The sequence below is a fragment of the Lytechinus pictus genome, chromosome 1 (genome assembly GCF_037042905.1).
Source record: "Lytechinus pictus isolate F3 Inbred chromosome 1, Lp3.0, whole genome shotgun sequence".
NCBI lineage: Eukaryota > Metazoa > Echinodermata > Echinoidea > Temnopleuroida > Toxopneustidae > Lytechinus > Lytechinus pictus.
In genome coordinates, this window is record NC_087245.1 from 4,578,809 (window position 1) to 4,593,375 (window position 14,567).

General features: G+C 38.8%; 2 protein-coding genes across 3 annotated transcripts in view; one reads left to right on the plus strand and one right to left on the minus strand.

Moving 5' to 3' along the window:
- Positions 1 to 564, minus strand: LOC135157133 (uncharacterized). Its single transcript, XM_064112007.1, has one exon. The coding sequence runs from the start codon at positions 562 to 564 to the stop codon at positions 1 to 3; it is 564 nt and encodes a 187-aa protein (XP_063968077.1).
- A 5,182-nt stretch (positions 565 to 5,746) lies between these two features.
- Positions 5,747 to 14,567, plus strand: part of LOC129256143 (glutaminase kidney isoform, mitochondrial-like) — a 59,379-nt gene continuing 50,558 nt past the window's right edge. The window contains exon 1 of one of the 2 annotated variants that reach the window (XM_064109026.1): positions 5,747 to 5,932. The gene's annotated coding sequence lies outside the window, so the exon portion shown is untranslated. The remainder of the gene's footprint in view (positions 5,933 to 14,567) is intronic. The other variant, XM_054894419.2, reaches the window with a different exon arrangement.

Here is a 14,567-nt window from a genome sequence, read left to right on the forward strand (position 1 = left end):
CTATGTATGGCAAGTCTTGAAAACCTTCTGATCCCTTAGGAGATGTTTCTTCTTGAAAGTGTTCTCGATAAAACGGCGTGGGTAGCCGTTGCTGTGTAAGGCGCCACGTATGTGTGCTCTTTCTTTCGGGAGTTCAGATGGGTGAGTTATAATACGTGCTGCTCTGTCGAACAGGCATTTAACAAGACCCTTCTTGACCGATTTGTCGTGATGAGAATCATATGGTATGTATTGGTCTGTGTGAGAGGGCTTGCGGTAGACAGAGGTGAAGAGTTTCCCGCCCTCGTGTCTTTGGACTAGCGTGTCAAGGAATGCTAATTTCCCTCCTTGCTCAGTCTCCAGAGTGAACTGGATGGACGGTTGCTGGCTATTCATGCATGCAAGTAGGCTGTCTGTTTCGGAACTATTTACAATTATGAAAGTGTCATCGACATATTTCTTCCACACCCGAGGGCAGCATGTGGAAGGACACTTGGGCAAGGCATTCTGTTCAAAACCTTTCATATAGGTTAGCCACAACCGCTGAGACTGGGCTACCCATTGCTGCTCCCTCTGTTTGCTCATAGAAAGAGCCTCTGTACAGAAAATATGTGGATCTGAGGACGAACTCCAGGAGTTCGGCTATTTGTTCAGGCATAAGTGTGGTACGTTCTGCTAATGTAGGGTCGGATTGCATGCGTTGCAGGGCCGTACTGCATGCGCCCTCTATGACGGTTTTCAAGACTTGCACAGTCTTGCCATACATAGATGGTCTTTCACCACAACTCAAACGCCAATTAGAAGGTCACGGTATCCGAACGGTTTTCCGCTCAGACACCACCCTACACAAACAGCTTGTACACCCCAAAGACCCCATCCCTGATCACAGACGTGATGGCGTAGTATACAACATTCCTTGCCAAGGATGTGACGGGTCTTACATCGATGAAACAGCCCGACCGATAGCTCAACGCATTTCTGAACACAAGCGCGATGTTCGGTTACAGCGAACCGACACATCCGCGGTGGCAGAACATGCTTGGGAGAAGCAACACTACCCAGATTGGGAGGGTGTAAATTGCGTTGCCAAAGAGAGACATTGGTATTCACGCAGGATTAAGGAGGCTATTAGTATACGACTTTGTCCTAACAACTTCAACAGAGACAGCGGGATCGACATCCCTGATTTCTGGATGCGAACCATCCGACAGCACAATACCCCCTTACCTGGCAGTGCATGCCGACCCAATCGTTCCCGGCCCCGAGCGAGGGACCGCTCAGCTAGTCAACCCTCACCCACGGGAAACTAGCAAGCCTGCCAATTTTGTCTTATTTGCATATTGCCGACTCGTGGCGTATTTGCATATACCTCAGGCTTATTTGCATATACGGATCACCGGCCGCACCATACATCAACGCACTGATTGGTGAAACGCCCGACCAATCACACAACGGATTAGTGCCAACCTATTGTTCCCGCGTTCGTTCTTGGGGATTGGTATAAATAGACTACGTTATCCGATATTTTTCGTCACTTGATAAAGAGTTGCAGCGGCACTCGAAAGCTCGTGAACTTGTAAGCTACAGTGAACACTTTTTGCGAGAGTGATCACGAATTTCGTAGAAAGCTAGTGAACACTTTTTGCGAGAGTGATCACAAATTTCCTTGTTGACCATAGTAGATTGCGAGACAAATGAATACCCTCTGGCGATTATTTCAGTCCGCAATAATGAACCTGTTTAGTATTAGATCTAAATAATGTTTGTGCCCAAAACACAAAATTTTGCACAATTTGCAAGAGAAAACAGAGGAAGAAAACTCTGTTTGAGGCCTCTTTTCAAGCCTGAAATTCACCTACATGTATTTATCCAAATATTTTATTCAAAAGAAATAACCAATATAAAAGAGTAACGTTTACTCTTTCCTATGGTACAAAAATAATCAATTTCACTCAAGGAAAAAAATTGTTAAATTCTTTGAGAAAAAAGTATCCCAATTCATGAGATTTTGTAGGGATATGAATTCAGCCACGAGAGAACTTGGATAAATCTTGCTCATTTGCTCATTAACATAGGGGCTTGCAGACTGACTGATTAGATCTACTTTTTACAAAATCTGATCTGGCAGATCATTGATGTATGGCAGTGAGTCCAAACTTCGCATGTGTCCATGCTTCGCGGACGGTCATTATCTCAAAAAGTATTCAATATCTTTAAATCTGACACCACCTAAAATTACCCTCTAGCATAAGTTTCTTTAGGATGAGTTAGGTAGGACAAAAACAAACAGCATTTCTACTAAAAAGCATTACATTAACTAGACCAAAAGCTTCAGTCTCTGTATTTTGGTTGTTCCGCTGAACTACGTTGGCTCCACTCACCATACATAGACTGAAGGGGATGGGGCCCCGTACCTACAGCCAACGTATAGTGAACTAGCGTTTTATAGATCGCGATTTAAAACTGTTTTTTAAGCAAAATTGAAAGTTTCATGGTTTCCATTATCAGGGAAATATAAATTGCATACCTTGGGCCGGAGTTATTGAAAAAAATCCTCTGGATGATTGAGAAATCTGTCATCTAAGACATTTTCACCTGACCTGACGGTTTTTCTTGCAAGTTGCCATCTTGAATGACGTCATTATCGTTATTAACTTAATGTCTCGAATCGATAAATCGCGATTATAACTAGTACTAGTACTAGTATAACTAGTATCGTTTATCTTCGGTTTCGTTCGCATATGGAGCAGATCGTATAATATCGAAAGCAATATCGATATCACATTCGTGATTGTTGACGTTCGTTTGTAAATATTTTATAGTTTGGCTGCTATTTTGACCATTTTTATCGTGTTCAACCCAATTAAACATCGGTAAAGTATATTTTTCATGCCTTTTTCATCTATATCGTTTAAAGTATTTAAATATTGGAATATCAAGTTTTAAAAGTTTGTTGTTTATACATCCTTAGATTGTAAATTCGATGTGTAAAATTACATCAAACTTTGGACTGTGAATTGACAAAAGGGAGGGAATGAGAACACATGCAAGCCCACACGTACACCCTACCGTCGGTAAATGGGGATTACAGTAAAATGTCAGAAATTGTTGAATAAATCCCCAGAAACGACGGTTATTCCTGTCTATACATTAACATATTCTTTATTAGCATTAATATCACAGACATTGCTCAAAATTTACCTCAAAATTTCCTAAATAGTGAAAAATATAGCTTAAATATTCCATAAAATCATGTATGCATGTTGGTCCATCCCTATAATATGCTATACTGGGCTAGTCGCTAAAAATAGGAATTTTAAAGTCTTAAGTTTATGCTGACCTAGAACTGTATGAGCCTCTGAGAGGAGCCATGGAAACGTGTCACATCAATAGATAATCAACTTGGCTGCCAGAAAATGTGAAGATGTCGCTAAGGTTAAATTCTATTTTCTACGTTGTTCACACAAAATATAGAAAGAAAATTTGAGGCCAACTCACCTATTGACTTTTTGGACACATATCTACAGCACAAATATAGTGCATAGCCTAGCCTGGACGAGTTCAATATTCATGAAAATATTGACAAAAGATTAGCAAATTTGTCAGCGTTAACGCCCGTTCTGAAAACTTCTAAACAGGCACCACAATATCATCATTTTCCAAGCAGAAATCATAAAAAATGTGTCAGAGTTAAACATGTTACTGATCGATTCTAGAGCAATTGCCGTCCATCTGAAATAAATGTTTCAGGCTTGAGCTTGAGTTTGTTTAAATCTCCACAAAACTTTGGTCCGTGAAGTGATCATAAGTTAGACCTTGATCCAGATTAGACAGCTGGCAGTCATTTGTTTTGAGTTTTTAACATTTTAAATTTTGTTTCTCCTCGTTCACAGACGGCTCGCGGGGAGCACTCGCCAAGTTCTCTCCTACCCCCGTCTCGATCGGCCATTTTTGTTATAAATCGTAACAAAATGGCCGATCGAGACTGTGGTAAAAGGAGAGAACTTTTCGTTTTTTTGAAGTTCCAGTTTGTGCCCAGATGTCAGGAAACTGCCACTCGTTAGACCTTCATCCATATAATCGTGGTAAATGCATAATTTCTGTTTTCACAATTCATTTGGAGAAATATTTAGACCATAAATCACCCTTGTCCCATGAGTATGGTCAAATACACGGTAAGCCCCTGGGTTACTGCCTGGTAAGCCTCCTGCCCTGGCTACCCCCACTCACACACACTAGTATCAGTATCATAATTCATAATATCATGACTATTGCGAGGTTAGTGGCTACCACATCCCCCCCCCGTCCTTCTTAGCCAGGAGGCTTCTTGAGAGTAAAAATCATTTACTAACGTATGCTTACTTCATTGAGAGTAAGCATACGTCAGTTAATGATTTTTACTCTCAAGAAGCCTCCTGGGCCTGGCTAGTCCTTCCGCGATTCCGCATGGTAGATCTTACGGCACACTTACTGCGGCAGCCCGAACACGTACCGGTACTACGGCACACAAACCTCGCACTGCCCGTTGGCTTGGCCGGAGCTTCAGATCAGCGAGACGGCGCGGCGAGCAGGCAAGTGCAAGTTTACATGACTGACTCTTTGGAGTAAGCACCTTAAAGTTAACTTATGATACCTACCGGTATTTCACTATTTGCTTTTGAATTGAGTGGGTTTTTATCTACGTCATCAAATCACATTTTAATTTAATTGAAACAGCAATATCATGACACAAACTTACCGCCTGTGCTTACTAGCAAAGATAGTGCAGGGATATGGATCGAAGCAAAGATATCGGACACAATTAACCATCCCACTTGCTCATTTGATAACGCCATCTTCGGCGGCGCGGCATGCATGTTAGACGATTTAAGGACGTTCCACAGTTAAAGTGAAATCCATGTCATTTTTACCAAACTTTGCACATAGATACTTTAGAACCTTAATATTCGAAATATGCAAAAATTAACATAGGTCCATGTGCTTGATTTTTTGCTATAGAGCTTCAAAGTTCACCCAAATTGATGTTCTTAAGAATTGCGCATTCAAAAGAATTTGGCATTTTTAGACCGCCCAAGATTACTACAATGAATTTAAACCTCCATTACTCAGTCAAAATACATGAAAAAGTCATCAAATTTCGCAAGAGAGTTAATAATTGTATCGTTAGAATGGAGAATCTATTAATAGTGCTATTTGTTTGCAATTTTAAGTTTAACAGCACTGTCAGTTCTTAAAAATGGCGTAAAAGATAACAAAATCCCAATCTAAAAAATGTAAAATTTCAGTTACAAACTACAAACGTACAATAAATGCTGCACTTTATTCAAAATCCATGTCATTTTCACCAAAATTTGCAAAGTTGTAGAGGAAGGTATACCTAAGAGGTACAAATATTAAAAAATATGGGTTCATGTGCTTGTTTTTAAACTATCAGCATTTTTATTAGAGCAAATGTGCTTTTCAAAACACCCAAAATGGGCCGAATGCTTAGTATCTATTTGAAGAAAAAATCAAAACCACTCTACCATTTATTCAAACTCGGGGTAATATTCGTGATTCTTGGCAGCACTGCAGAGTAAAGTATTTTGAAATTATAGAGAATATTTTTTTGAATGGTCCATGGAATAATTCAATTTTTTAGCTTCATGAAATAACGCATCGGATCTGCAGTTAAAGTGCAGAAGATGAGAAAAATCAGCTCATACCCGCAGCTAATTAATCACCTGTTCATCCATTGTGACGTCAGCGCGCAGAGTGTAAACTATGCGCAGATCATAATGCGCACAAATATAACTGTGATGGAACGTCCTTCATTTGCAGAATACAGAAACTAGACTCTAGAGTCTAGAATAGAGTTTAGATTGCACGCTCTTTTTTACGTTCTAGTGATTGATTGCTGGACGATAAGGACTAAGATCTGGACTGTAGCTGAGTCAGTAGCAAATAAGTTATAGTGAGTATCAAGAGTCAGATATGTAATTTCTGTAGCCGTATTGACAACGGTCACTAGTCAGTCTAGTCTATATTATACTATAGTGGGCGTTCATGTAGCTCCCGTGCAATTCGAAAGTGTTTATCACAAAATTGTGATATCGCCGATTAGGCGTGTGTGGACAAGAATTGCATGCGTGAGTATACGTAATAGCCGTCTGTGTTGCCCCGCTACCCCAAAAAGGCCAAACAAACCTTCTGTATCTGTCCGTTGACATACAATCACCACCAGCATCTGGTTGTAGCGTACGCATGTTTGGTTGTTGTTGTTATTTTGAATAGGCAAGCTATTTGTATTATTATTAACTATAAAAAAAAGTATAAACTAGTCTAATGTATCATTGTATGGCACCGAGTCCAAGGCAAAGAGGCAGTGGCGCACAGCTAGGATTTTTTTCGGTATTTTATAGATGGCAAATATAGCGATCTTCAACGCTTATATATAAGCGTCGAAATTTGTAGCCATCTCCTTGTATTAGTCTATAATATACGACGTGTCAAATTGTAGCGAACTAGTTCGCTATTTCCAGATCTCCTAAAAGGCTCTATATATATATACGAGGGGGAATTGTAGCGAACTAGTTCGCTATTTTCCAGATCTCCTCTATATATATATATACGAGGGGGAATTGTAGCGAACTAGTTCGCTATTTTCTAGATCTCCTTTCGGATCTCCTCGATATATATACACGAGGGGGGGAATTGTAGCGAACTAGTTCGCTATTTTCCAGATCTCCTCTAGATACATACTACGGGATTTGTAGCGAACTAGTTCGCTATTTTTCGGATTTCCTCTATATATATATACGACGGGAAATTGTAGCGAACTAGTTCGCTATTTTCCAGATCTCCTCTATATATATATACGACGGGAAATTGTAGCGAACTAGTTCGCTATTTTTCGGATCTCTTCTTTTGTAGCGAACTAGTTCGCTATTTTTCGGATCTCCTCTATATACGACAGAAAATTGTAGCGAACTAGTTCGCTATTTTTCGGATCTCCTCGATATATACACGAGGGGGAATTGTAGCGAACTAGTTCGCTATTTTCCAGATCTCCTCTAGATACATACTACGGGATTTGTTCGCTATTTTTCGGATTTCCTCTCCCTATATATACGACGGGAAATCATAGCGAACTAGTTCGCTATTTTCCAGATCTCCTCTTTATATATATACGACGGGAAATTATAGCGAACTAGTTCGCTATTTTTCGGATCTCTTCTTTTGTAGCGAACTAGTTCGCTATTTTTTGGATCTCCTCTTTATATATACGACGGAAAATTGTAGCGAACTAGTTTGCTATTTTTCGGATCTCCTCTATAAAATTTTATACACGAGGAGGAATTAGTGAACTAGTTCGCTATTTTTCTAATCTTTATATATACAAGAGACGGAATTGTAGCGAACTAGTTCGCTACAATTCCCCCTCGTGTATATAATTTTATAGAGGAGATCCGAAAAGTAGCGAACTAGTTAGCTACAAATCCCGTCGTATGGATATAGAGGAGATCTGGAAAATAGCGAACTGGTTCGCTACAATTCCCCCTCGTATATATATATAGAGGAGATCTGGAAAATAGCGAACTAGTCTGCTACAATTTGACAATATGGCATCAATATATACAGCCAAAACCTGCAGATTTTCACTTTGAAGCCTTCACAATAATGTAAGCTTTGGAAAAAATGACAACTAGTTCGCTACAATTTCCCCCTCGTGTATATGAAGAGATCAGAAAAATTGCCAACTAGTTCGCTACAGTTTGCCATGTTTATATTTTAGAGAGGAGATGAGAAATGGCGAACTAGTTTGCAACAATTTCCTGTCGTATACATGTAGAGGAGATCCGAAAAATAGCGAACTAGTTTGCTACAATTCCCCCCTGGTGTATATATAGAGGAGATCAAAAAAATAGCGAACTAGTTCGCTACAATGCCCCCTCGTATATAGTTCGCTACAAATCCCGTCGTATGTATATAGAGGAGATCTGGAAAAATAAAAAAATAGCGAACTAGTTCGCTACAATTCCCCCTCGTGTACATATCGAGGAGATCCGAAAAATAGCGAACTAGTTCGCTACAAATCCCGTAGTATGTATATAGAGGAGATCTGGAAAATAGCGAACTAGTTCGCTACAATTCCCCTTGTGTATATATCGAGGAGATCCGAAAAATAGCGAACTAGTTCGCTACAATTTCCCGTCGTTTGTATATAGAGGAGATCTGGAAAATAGCGAACTAGTTCGCTACAATTCCCCTCGTGTATATATCGAGGAGATCCGAAAAATAGCGAACTAGTTCGCTACAATTCCCCTTGTGTATATATCGAGGAGATCCGAAAAATAGCGAACTAGTTCGCTACAATTTCCCGTCGTTTGTATATAGAGGAGATCTGGAAAATAGCGAACTAGTTCGCTACAATTCCCCTCGTGTATATATCGAGGAGATCCGAAAAATAGCGAACTAGTTCGCTACAATTTCCCGTCGTTTGTATATAGAGGAGATCTGGAAAATAGCGAACTAGTTCGCTACAATTCCCCCTCGTATATATATATATATAGAGGAGATCTGGAAATGGCGAACTAGTTCGCTACAATTTGACACGTCGTATATTATAGACTAATACAAGGAGATGGCTACAAATTTCGACGCTTATATATAAGCGTTGAAGATCGCTATATTTGCCATCTTATTATTTCCCGATTTTTTTCCTGGGCTGGATCTGGGCTGGGGAGACACCGGGGGGTCCTTGCTTTTTCAAGGGGGCACCATTTTTTCTGTGTGTGTATGTGTCACAAGGGTGGATCCACTCGTCATCCCCGACCATTCACCATACAGCAAAAGGTAGGGGATGGGACTGTGTTTAGGCCTGCTTCCTGGCAATTTTTTAACTTCTTCTTCTTCTGGAAACAGTACAGTCCACCGTCTGGTGTATTGTCGTACTTATGACTAAAAGAGTAAAAGAGTTGGACTTATGACTAAAAGAGTAAAAGAGTTGGACTTACCAATGATTGTCAAGAACCAAACGAAGATTTTGGTTCCACTGTAGGAGTGTAGCTCTGTTGTAACTTCACATCCAAGAAATATTATCCCTTCTATGATTTCTTTCGAAATCGTATAAAATTGTCAGGAAATTCTTCTTTATCCTCGTCTGTCCATAGAATCCTATGAAGAGTGCCGTAACGCCCTCTTGTGCTGAATAAAAGAAAGCTAATGGGAGCGCGACCACAGAGCTGGATTATTCATGCTTCTGATCAATACCCGTTTCCAGTGAAGCCTGTTCCTGCGAAAGTAGTCTTTTTATCACCTGACACTAAAATTTTTTTTCTCACTATTTTTGTATATCAGAATTATATTTTTGTCACAGGTGGCGGAAGCGGGGGGGGGGGGGGGGTGGGGGGGGGTAAGAGGGGACACGTCCCCCTAAATTTTAGATAGAGGGAAAAGTTCCCCCTAAAAAAGAAAAAGAAAAAAAGACTGAGGAAGAAAGAAAGAAAAAAGAATGGAGGAAAGGAAGGAAGGAAGCAAGCAAGCGATTTTCGTCAGAAAAAAAAAATACAAGCAAAAAAAAAAAAAAATCGCATCCAAATGGAGGGGATTTCGGTCAAATATTTGAACCTTATTTCCAGAAAAATCTTAGCTATAATTGACAGGGCCCTGGGAAATGGGGGCGCTCAATTAAATATGCAAAGCCAAAAAATTATTCCAGATAAATTTGAAAAGCAAAGGGAAAAAATCCAGAAGGGACACAGCTTTAGAGTGTGGCAAATATTTCTTAGTAAAATTCAATATCAAGAAAATTTCGTTCCCTTTTCATAAGAATCTTAAATAGTAATAGAACATAGCATAATATATTACACTTTTCCTTTCCTTTTCTTTCTTTCACATTTTTTTTATTTCTTGGTCGTATCCTATAGCCTTTCCATTCTACCATTATTCCCGTTTCTCCTCTTTTTGAATTATAGATTCCATTTTGCTATCTCTTAATTCTTTCCCCTTTGTCACTCATTTATTAGCATTTCGGGATGAGTTTCTCACATTATGTTCTCCTTTCCTTCCTTTTCACTCTTTCCTCGCGTTGGACTTTTTATATCTATATTCTTTCTTTCCCTTCATCTACTTCTCTTTTACCCTTTCCATTTTTCTTTCTTGCCCCCCCCCCCCTCAAGTTCTTTTTCTTCTCATTCTTTCCCTTTCTCTCTTCTCCTTTTCCCCTTTTCCATTTTTAAAATGTCATTTACACTGTTTTATTCTTTAAATATGTTTATCGAGACGAAACAAGATTGCCAATTTGTCTTGCTAGAGGCTATCGAGACTTCCTTACCAGAATGCATCACGAGCTGAGATTCGTCCAAACGGGTGGATAAACCTCTCTGGTTTTGTGAGATTTTTTTTCTTTTTCGATTTGTCACTGTTGAACACCATAGTAGCAACCCAGAGGATCAATCGGTATGATTGCATCTTTGAAAGGGCAGGGCAAGCGCAACTAGTTGGAACTGAGCTGAAGATAGCGGTTTGTTTTTGGTGAAGATTTGTTTATATGCCATTTTGACAAGAGTTACGACAAACTTTTGTACATACCATAATTATCCTTTTTCATATTAGAAGGATACACAAGAATAATATTTCATATATGTATACATCATGATGTGGAAGAGGTTCATCGTGGTGAAGGATTGAGTAGAAGAAATTAACCAGTTGTCTCACTATGTAGCAAACGTAGTGTGAAAGCGACGTTTCGTCTGCAAGCTGCTAGACTTCGTCAGGCAATGAGCAAAGACTGTTGTTGTTGTTGTTGTTATTTTAAATAGGCAAACTAGTCAGTTTTGACTATTGTTGCCTTGTAAATTTGCTTTCCCTTTTTTTTCAAAAAGAATAATTTCTTTGTTCAATCTATATCAGTTAAAAAAAGTAAAGGAAAGATAGGAAAGAAAAGTTCCTAGGAAATCGTGCAAGACCACCTCTCCTGCCCTGTATTAGTACGTTATCCTGACAAGCCCGCTCGAGGTACATTTCGAGGGCGTCTCAGGCGTACAAACAAATTGTACTCCCTATGTCTCTCAAACGTGAGCAGGTGGCGCTCTATCCGATACCTCGTAGAACTCCATTTAAAATTCCGCAGGTGAAAATTTATGTCAAATCGATCAGATCAATATCAACATTTTTTTTTTATAACTTTTTAACAAACAAAAAAAAACATTTACAGTAGAGTAAATACTGACATTCAAGGGCCATATGATAAAGTGAAAGTGACAAGAAAGGTGCACACATAGACTATTTAGGTGAAAACATCATCGATTACATCATAAACAATTTCCCCCAAGATCGATGAATAATATTATATATACACCTTGCTCAGAAAAAGTATTATGGTTACGAAGTCTTGACTACACCCTGTTGTAATGGTTGCCATCCTGGCAACCATATTGAAATCTATAAGTCCTTTTGAAATATCTGATAAGTGCACTTTGGGTCTTTACTGCGAGATTCTCCACTTTACGTTCCGCATCAGAGATATTGTTAACATTTAATTCAGCAAGTAATAGGGCTCGTTGAATTATAAATCTAGGGCAAACATATAAGAAGTGGTAAATCGTTTCTCTTTCATTGCAGAAATCACACTTTCCAGTTGTGTGTCTTCCCGTCTTAAAAAGGAAGTCATTCAAACCCAAACCTCCCAAACGTAATCTGTGGATAATTTTTTCACCACTTTTGTCTGTGCAGAGATAATCAAAGGGTGTTTTTTCTGATACAACTTTCTGGTATTTTCTTAATTCTGAAGTTGACTTGTCCCATCTCTTCTGCCATTCATTTCTTGCAAGGACTCTTACAATCTTTTTTGTTTCTTGGATATTCAAACCATTATTTATCTCTATTTCTTGTTTTAGGGCTGCCTTTGCATAGAAGTCAGCCGTTTCGTTTCCATTAACCCCACAGTGAGAAGGAATCCACTCTAAGCAAATCAATATACCTTTATATTTTAGACAAGTAGCGGTATTTATGATTTCTCTAACGAAATTATCATCGTTGTTTTCCTTCACTGCTTCGATAGCACTCAGAGAATCGGTAAAAATTACCACTTTATTATAAACATTCAAATTTTCCAACCACTGCAATGCCAGAACAATGGCGACCAATTCTGATCTATACGATGATGTAAAATTTTGCATTCTTTTACATTCAATTACCCGCATAGCAGGCACGTAAAAACAAGCAGAGGCATTGCCGTGCACCGGGTCTCTAGAACCATCAGTGTAAATATGGAGATTCTCTCTCCACTTTGTATTGATATACTCCACAGTTGTGTTATATTGATAAAAAACGTTATCACTTTTGGATACAAGCTCATGCAGCTTCAATGACACTTCTGGTGGAGAGAGATGCCAAGGAGGCAAGGGTGTATAAGACTGAAAAGATTCAGTTGTGTAGTATATCTCATCTTCCAAAACTCTCAAACCAAAAGGTTTTCGTGCTTTCTTATTTTTTTCGTATTCAAATTGCCAACAGTTCTTCAATGAAGATTGGAGTGGGTGTTTGGCGTTTTGTCTTATTTTTGCTTTGTAAACATTGCTAAGCATGTATCTTCTCAGATCGAGTGGTAATTCACCAGTATCTACCTGTAAGGATTCCAGGGAGGTACCCGGCAACGCCCCTGTGCACAATTTTAAAGCCTGGTATTGAATAGTCAACAAGAAGTTCTTCACATGATCATGAGCTGAATCATATGCTTCTGCTGCATAATCCAACAATGGCCTGATGACCACTTTATAAAAAGTCAAAAGGCTTTTATAACTACTTCCCCACTTAGTTCCCACTAGTCTTTTCATTATATTTATTTTCTTTTTTGCTCTTGTTACAATCATATTTATATGTGGTCTCCATGTTAACTTTCTATCCAGTACTACTCCTAAAAATAGATGTTCGTCCTTTTGTGGTAAGGGGACCTCATCTAATTCAATCTGTACACATTTGTAAGTGTTACTAAAAAGCAAAGTAACAGATTTTTCTTTAGAAAGGGTAAAACCCCATCTGTTGAACCACTCATTTAGGATATTCACATAGGTTTGTACTTTTCTTTTTAGAAAATCAATGTTTTTTCCACTTTTCCATATAACACAGTCGTCTGCGTATATAGAAATATTGACAGATTCGTCCATTGGTATGTCCGACAACATTAAATTGAAAAGGACGGGACTTAGGGAACTACCCTGCGGTAGCCCTTCATCTATGTCCTGTATAACTGAGAGGTACTTATTTGCCCTGACCTGGAAAGAGCGCCCGCTTAAATAGTTCCATAAGAACTTGACCATGTTGCCTTGGAAACCAAGTTTATTAAGTTTATAAATCAAGCCTTCCTTCCATAGTCTATCATAAGCCTTCTCCATGTCAAAGAAAACGGCCAGGGTGTGTTCTTTATTCCCAATACTTTTTTGAATGTCATTTTCAAGTTGGGTTATATTGTCTTTTGTGCTTCTTGCCTTTCTAAAAGCACTGTGGCAAGATGGTAACAAACTATGTTTTTCCGTAAACCATACCATTCTTTCTTTGATGATTTTCTCAACTATTTTGATGAAACAGTCATTAAGAGCGATAGGCCTGTAGGAAGAAACGTCTGTAGCTTCCTTGTGTGGTTTCAATATTGGGACTATGACGCAATGCTTACATTGGAGGGGAACAATTCCTGTTTCCCATATGCTATTAATTATAGTTAACATTATCACTCTCGTGTGAGAGATTTTTATATACTTCATACCCAACGCCATCTTTACCTGGAGAAGACTTTTTACATTTTTTTAAAGATATTCTCAATTCGTACATGGTAAAGGGTTCATTAAGGACACTACTACCCTTAGCATCACCAAATGATGATATGATGTCCTCATATTTTTTAACAATATCTATTTGTTCAGGGGTAAAAACTTTGCCCTTAAAACTATCGTTTATGTTTTTAAAGTGGTTGGCGAAAGTATCCGCAACGTCATTGCCAGTAACAACGGAACTATTCTCTCGCATGAGAACAATGTTTTTCCTGGGCGAAATACCATCATTATTGATCCTTTTAATCATATTCCAGATCTCGGATAAAGGAGTAAAACGATCAATGTCTTGACAGTACTTTTCCCAGTAAACTCTTTTGGCTTGCCTTAAAGTTTTCTGGGCAATAGATCTTTTCTTCTTAAAATCCTCCAATAAATCTGGAGGGGGTATTACATAACTTTTCAATTTGCTCCTTACTCTATTTCTTTCCTTTATTCTAGAGGAACATTCTTTATTCCACCATGGTACTGGGTTTTTCTTAATATTCTTGGTAGCTCGATGTCCTTTCAAATTTTCCAGGGTAATCTTAATTGATTCCATGAAAGAATCGAACTCTATGACCTTGCCTCCTTTCTGTAAGGTATTCCACTGCTCATCAGTTTGCCGCCTAAATTCATCCCAATTTACATTCTTTGTGGATAACATTGAACTGATTGACTGGGAGTGGTCGATCTTTGTTTGCGTACCATTCCCTTTCAGTATGTTCAACTGGCTTAACAATGGATAATGGTCACTTCCAAAGCTGTTATTCAGGACCTGCCACGTTGTTTTGTTCGCTG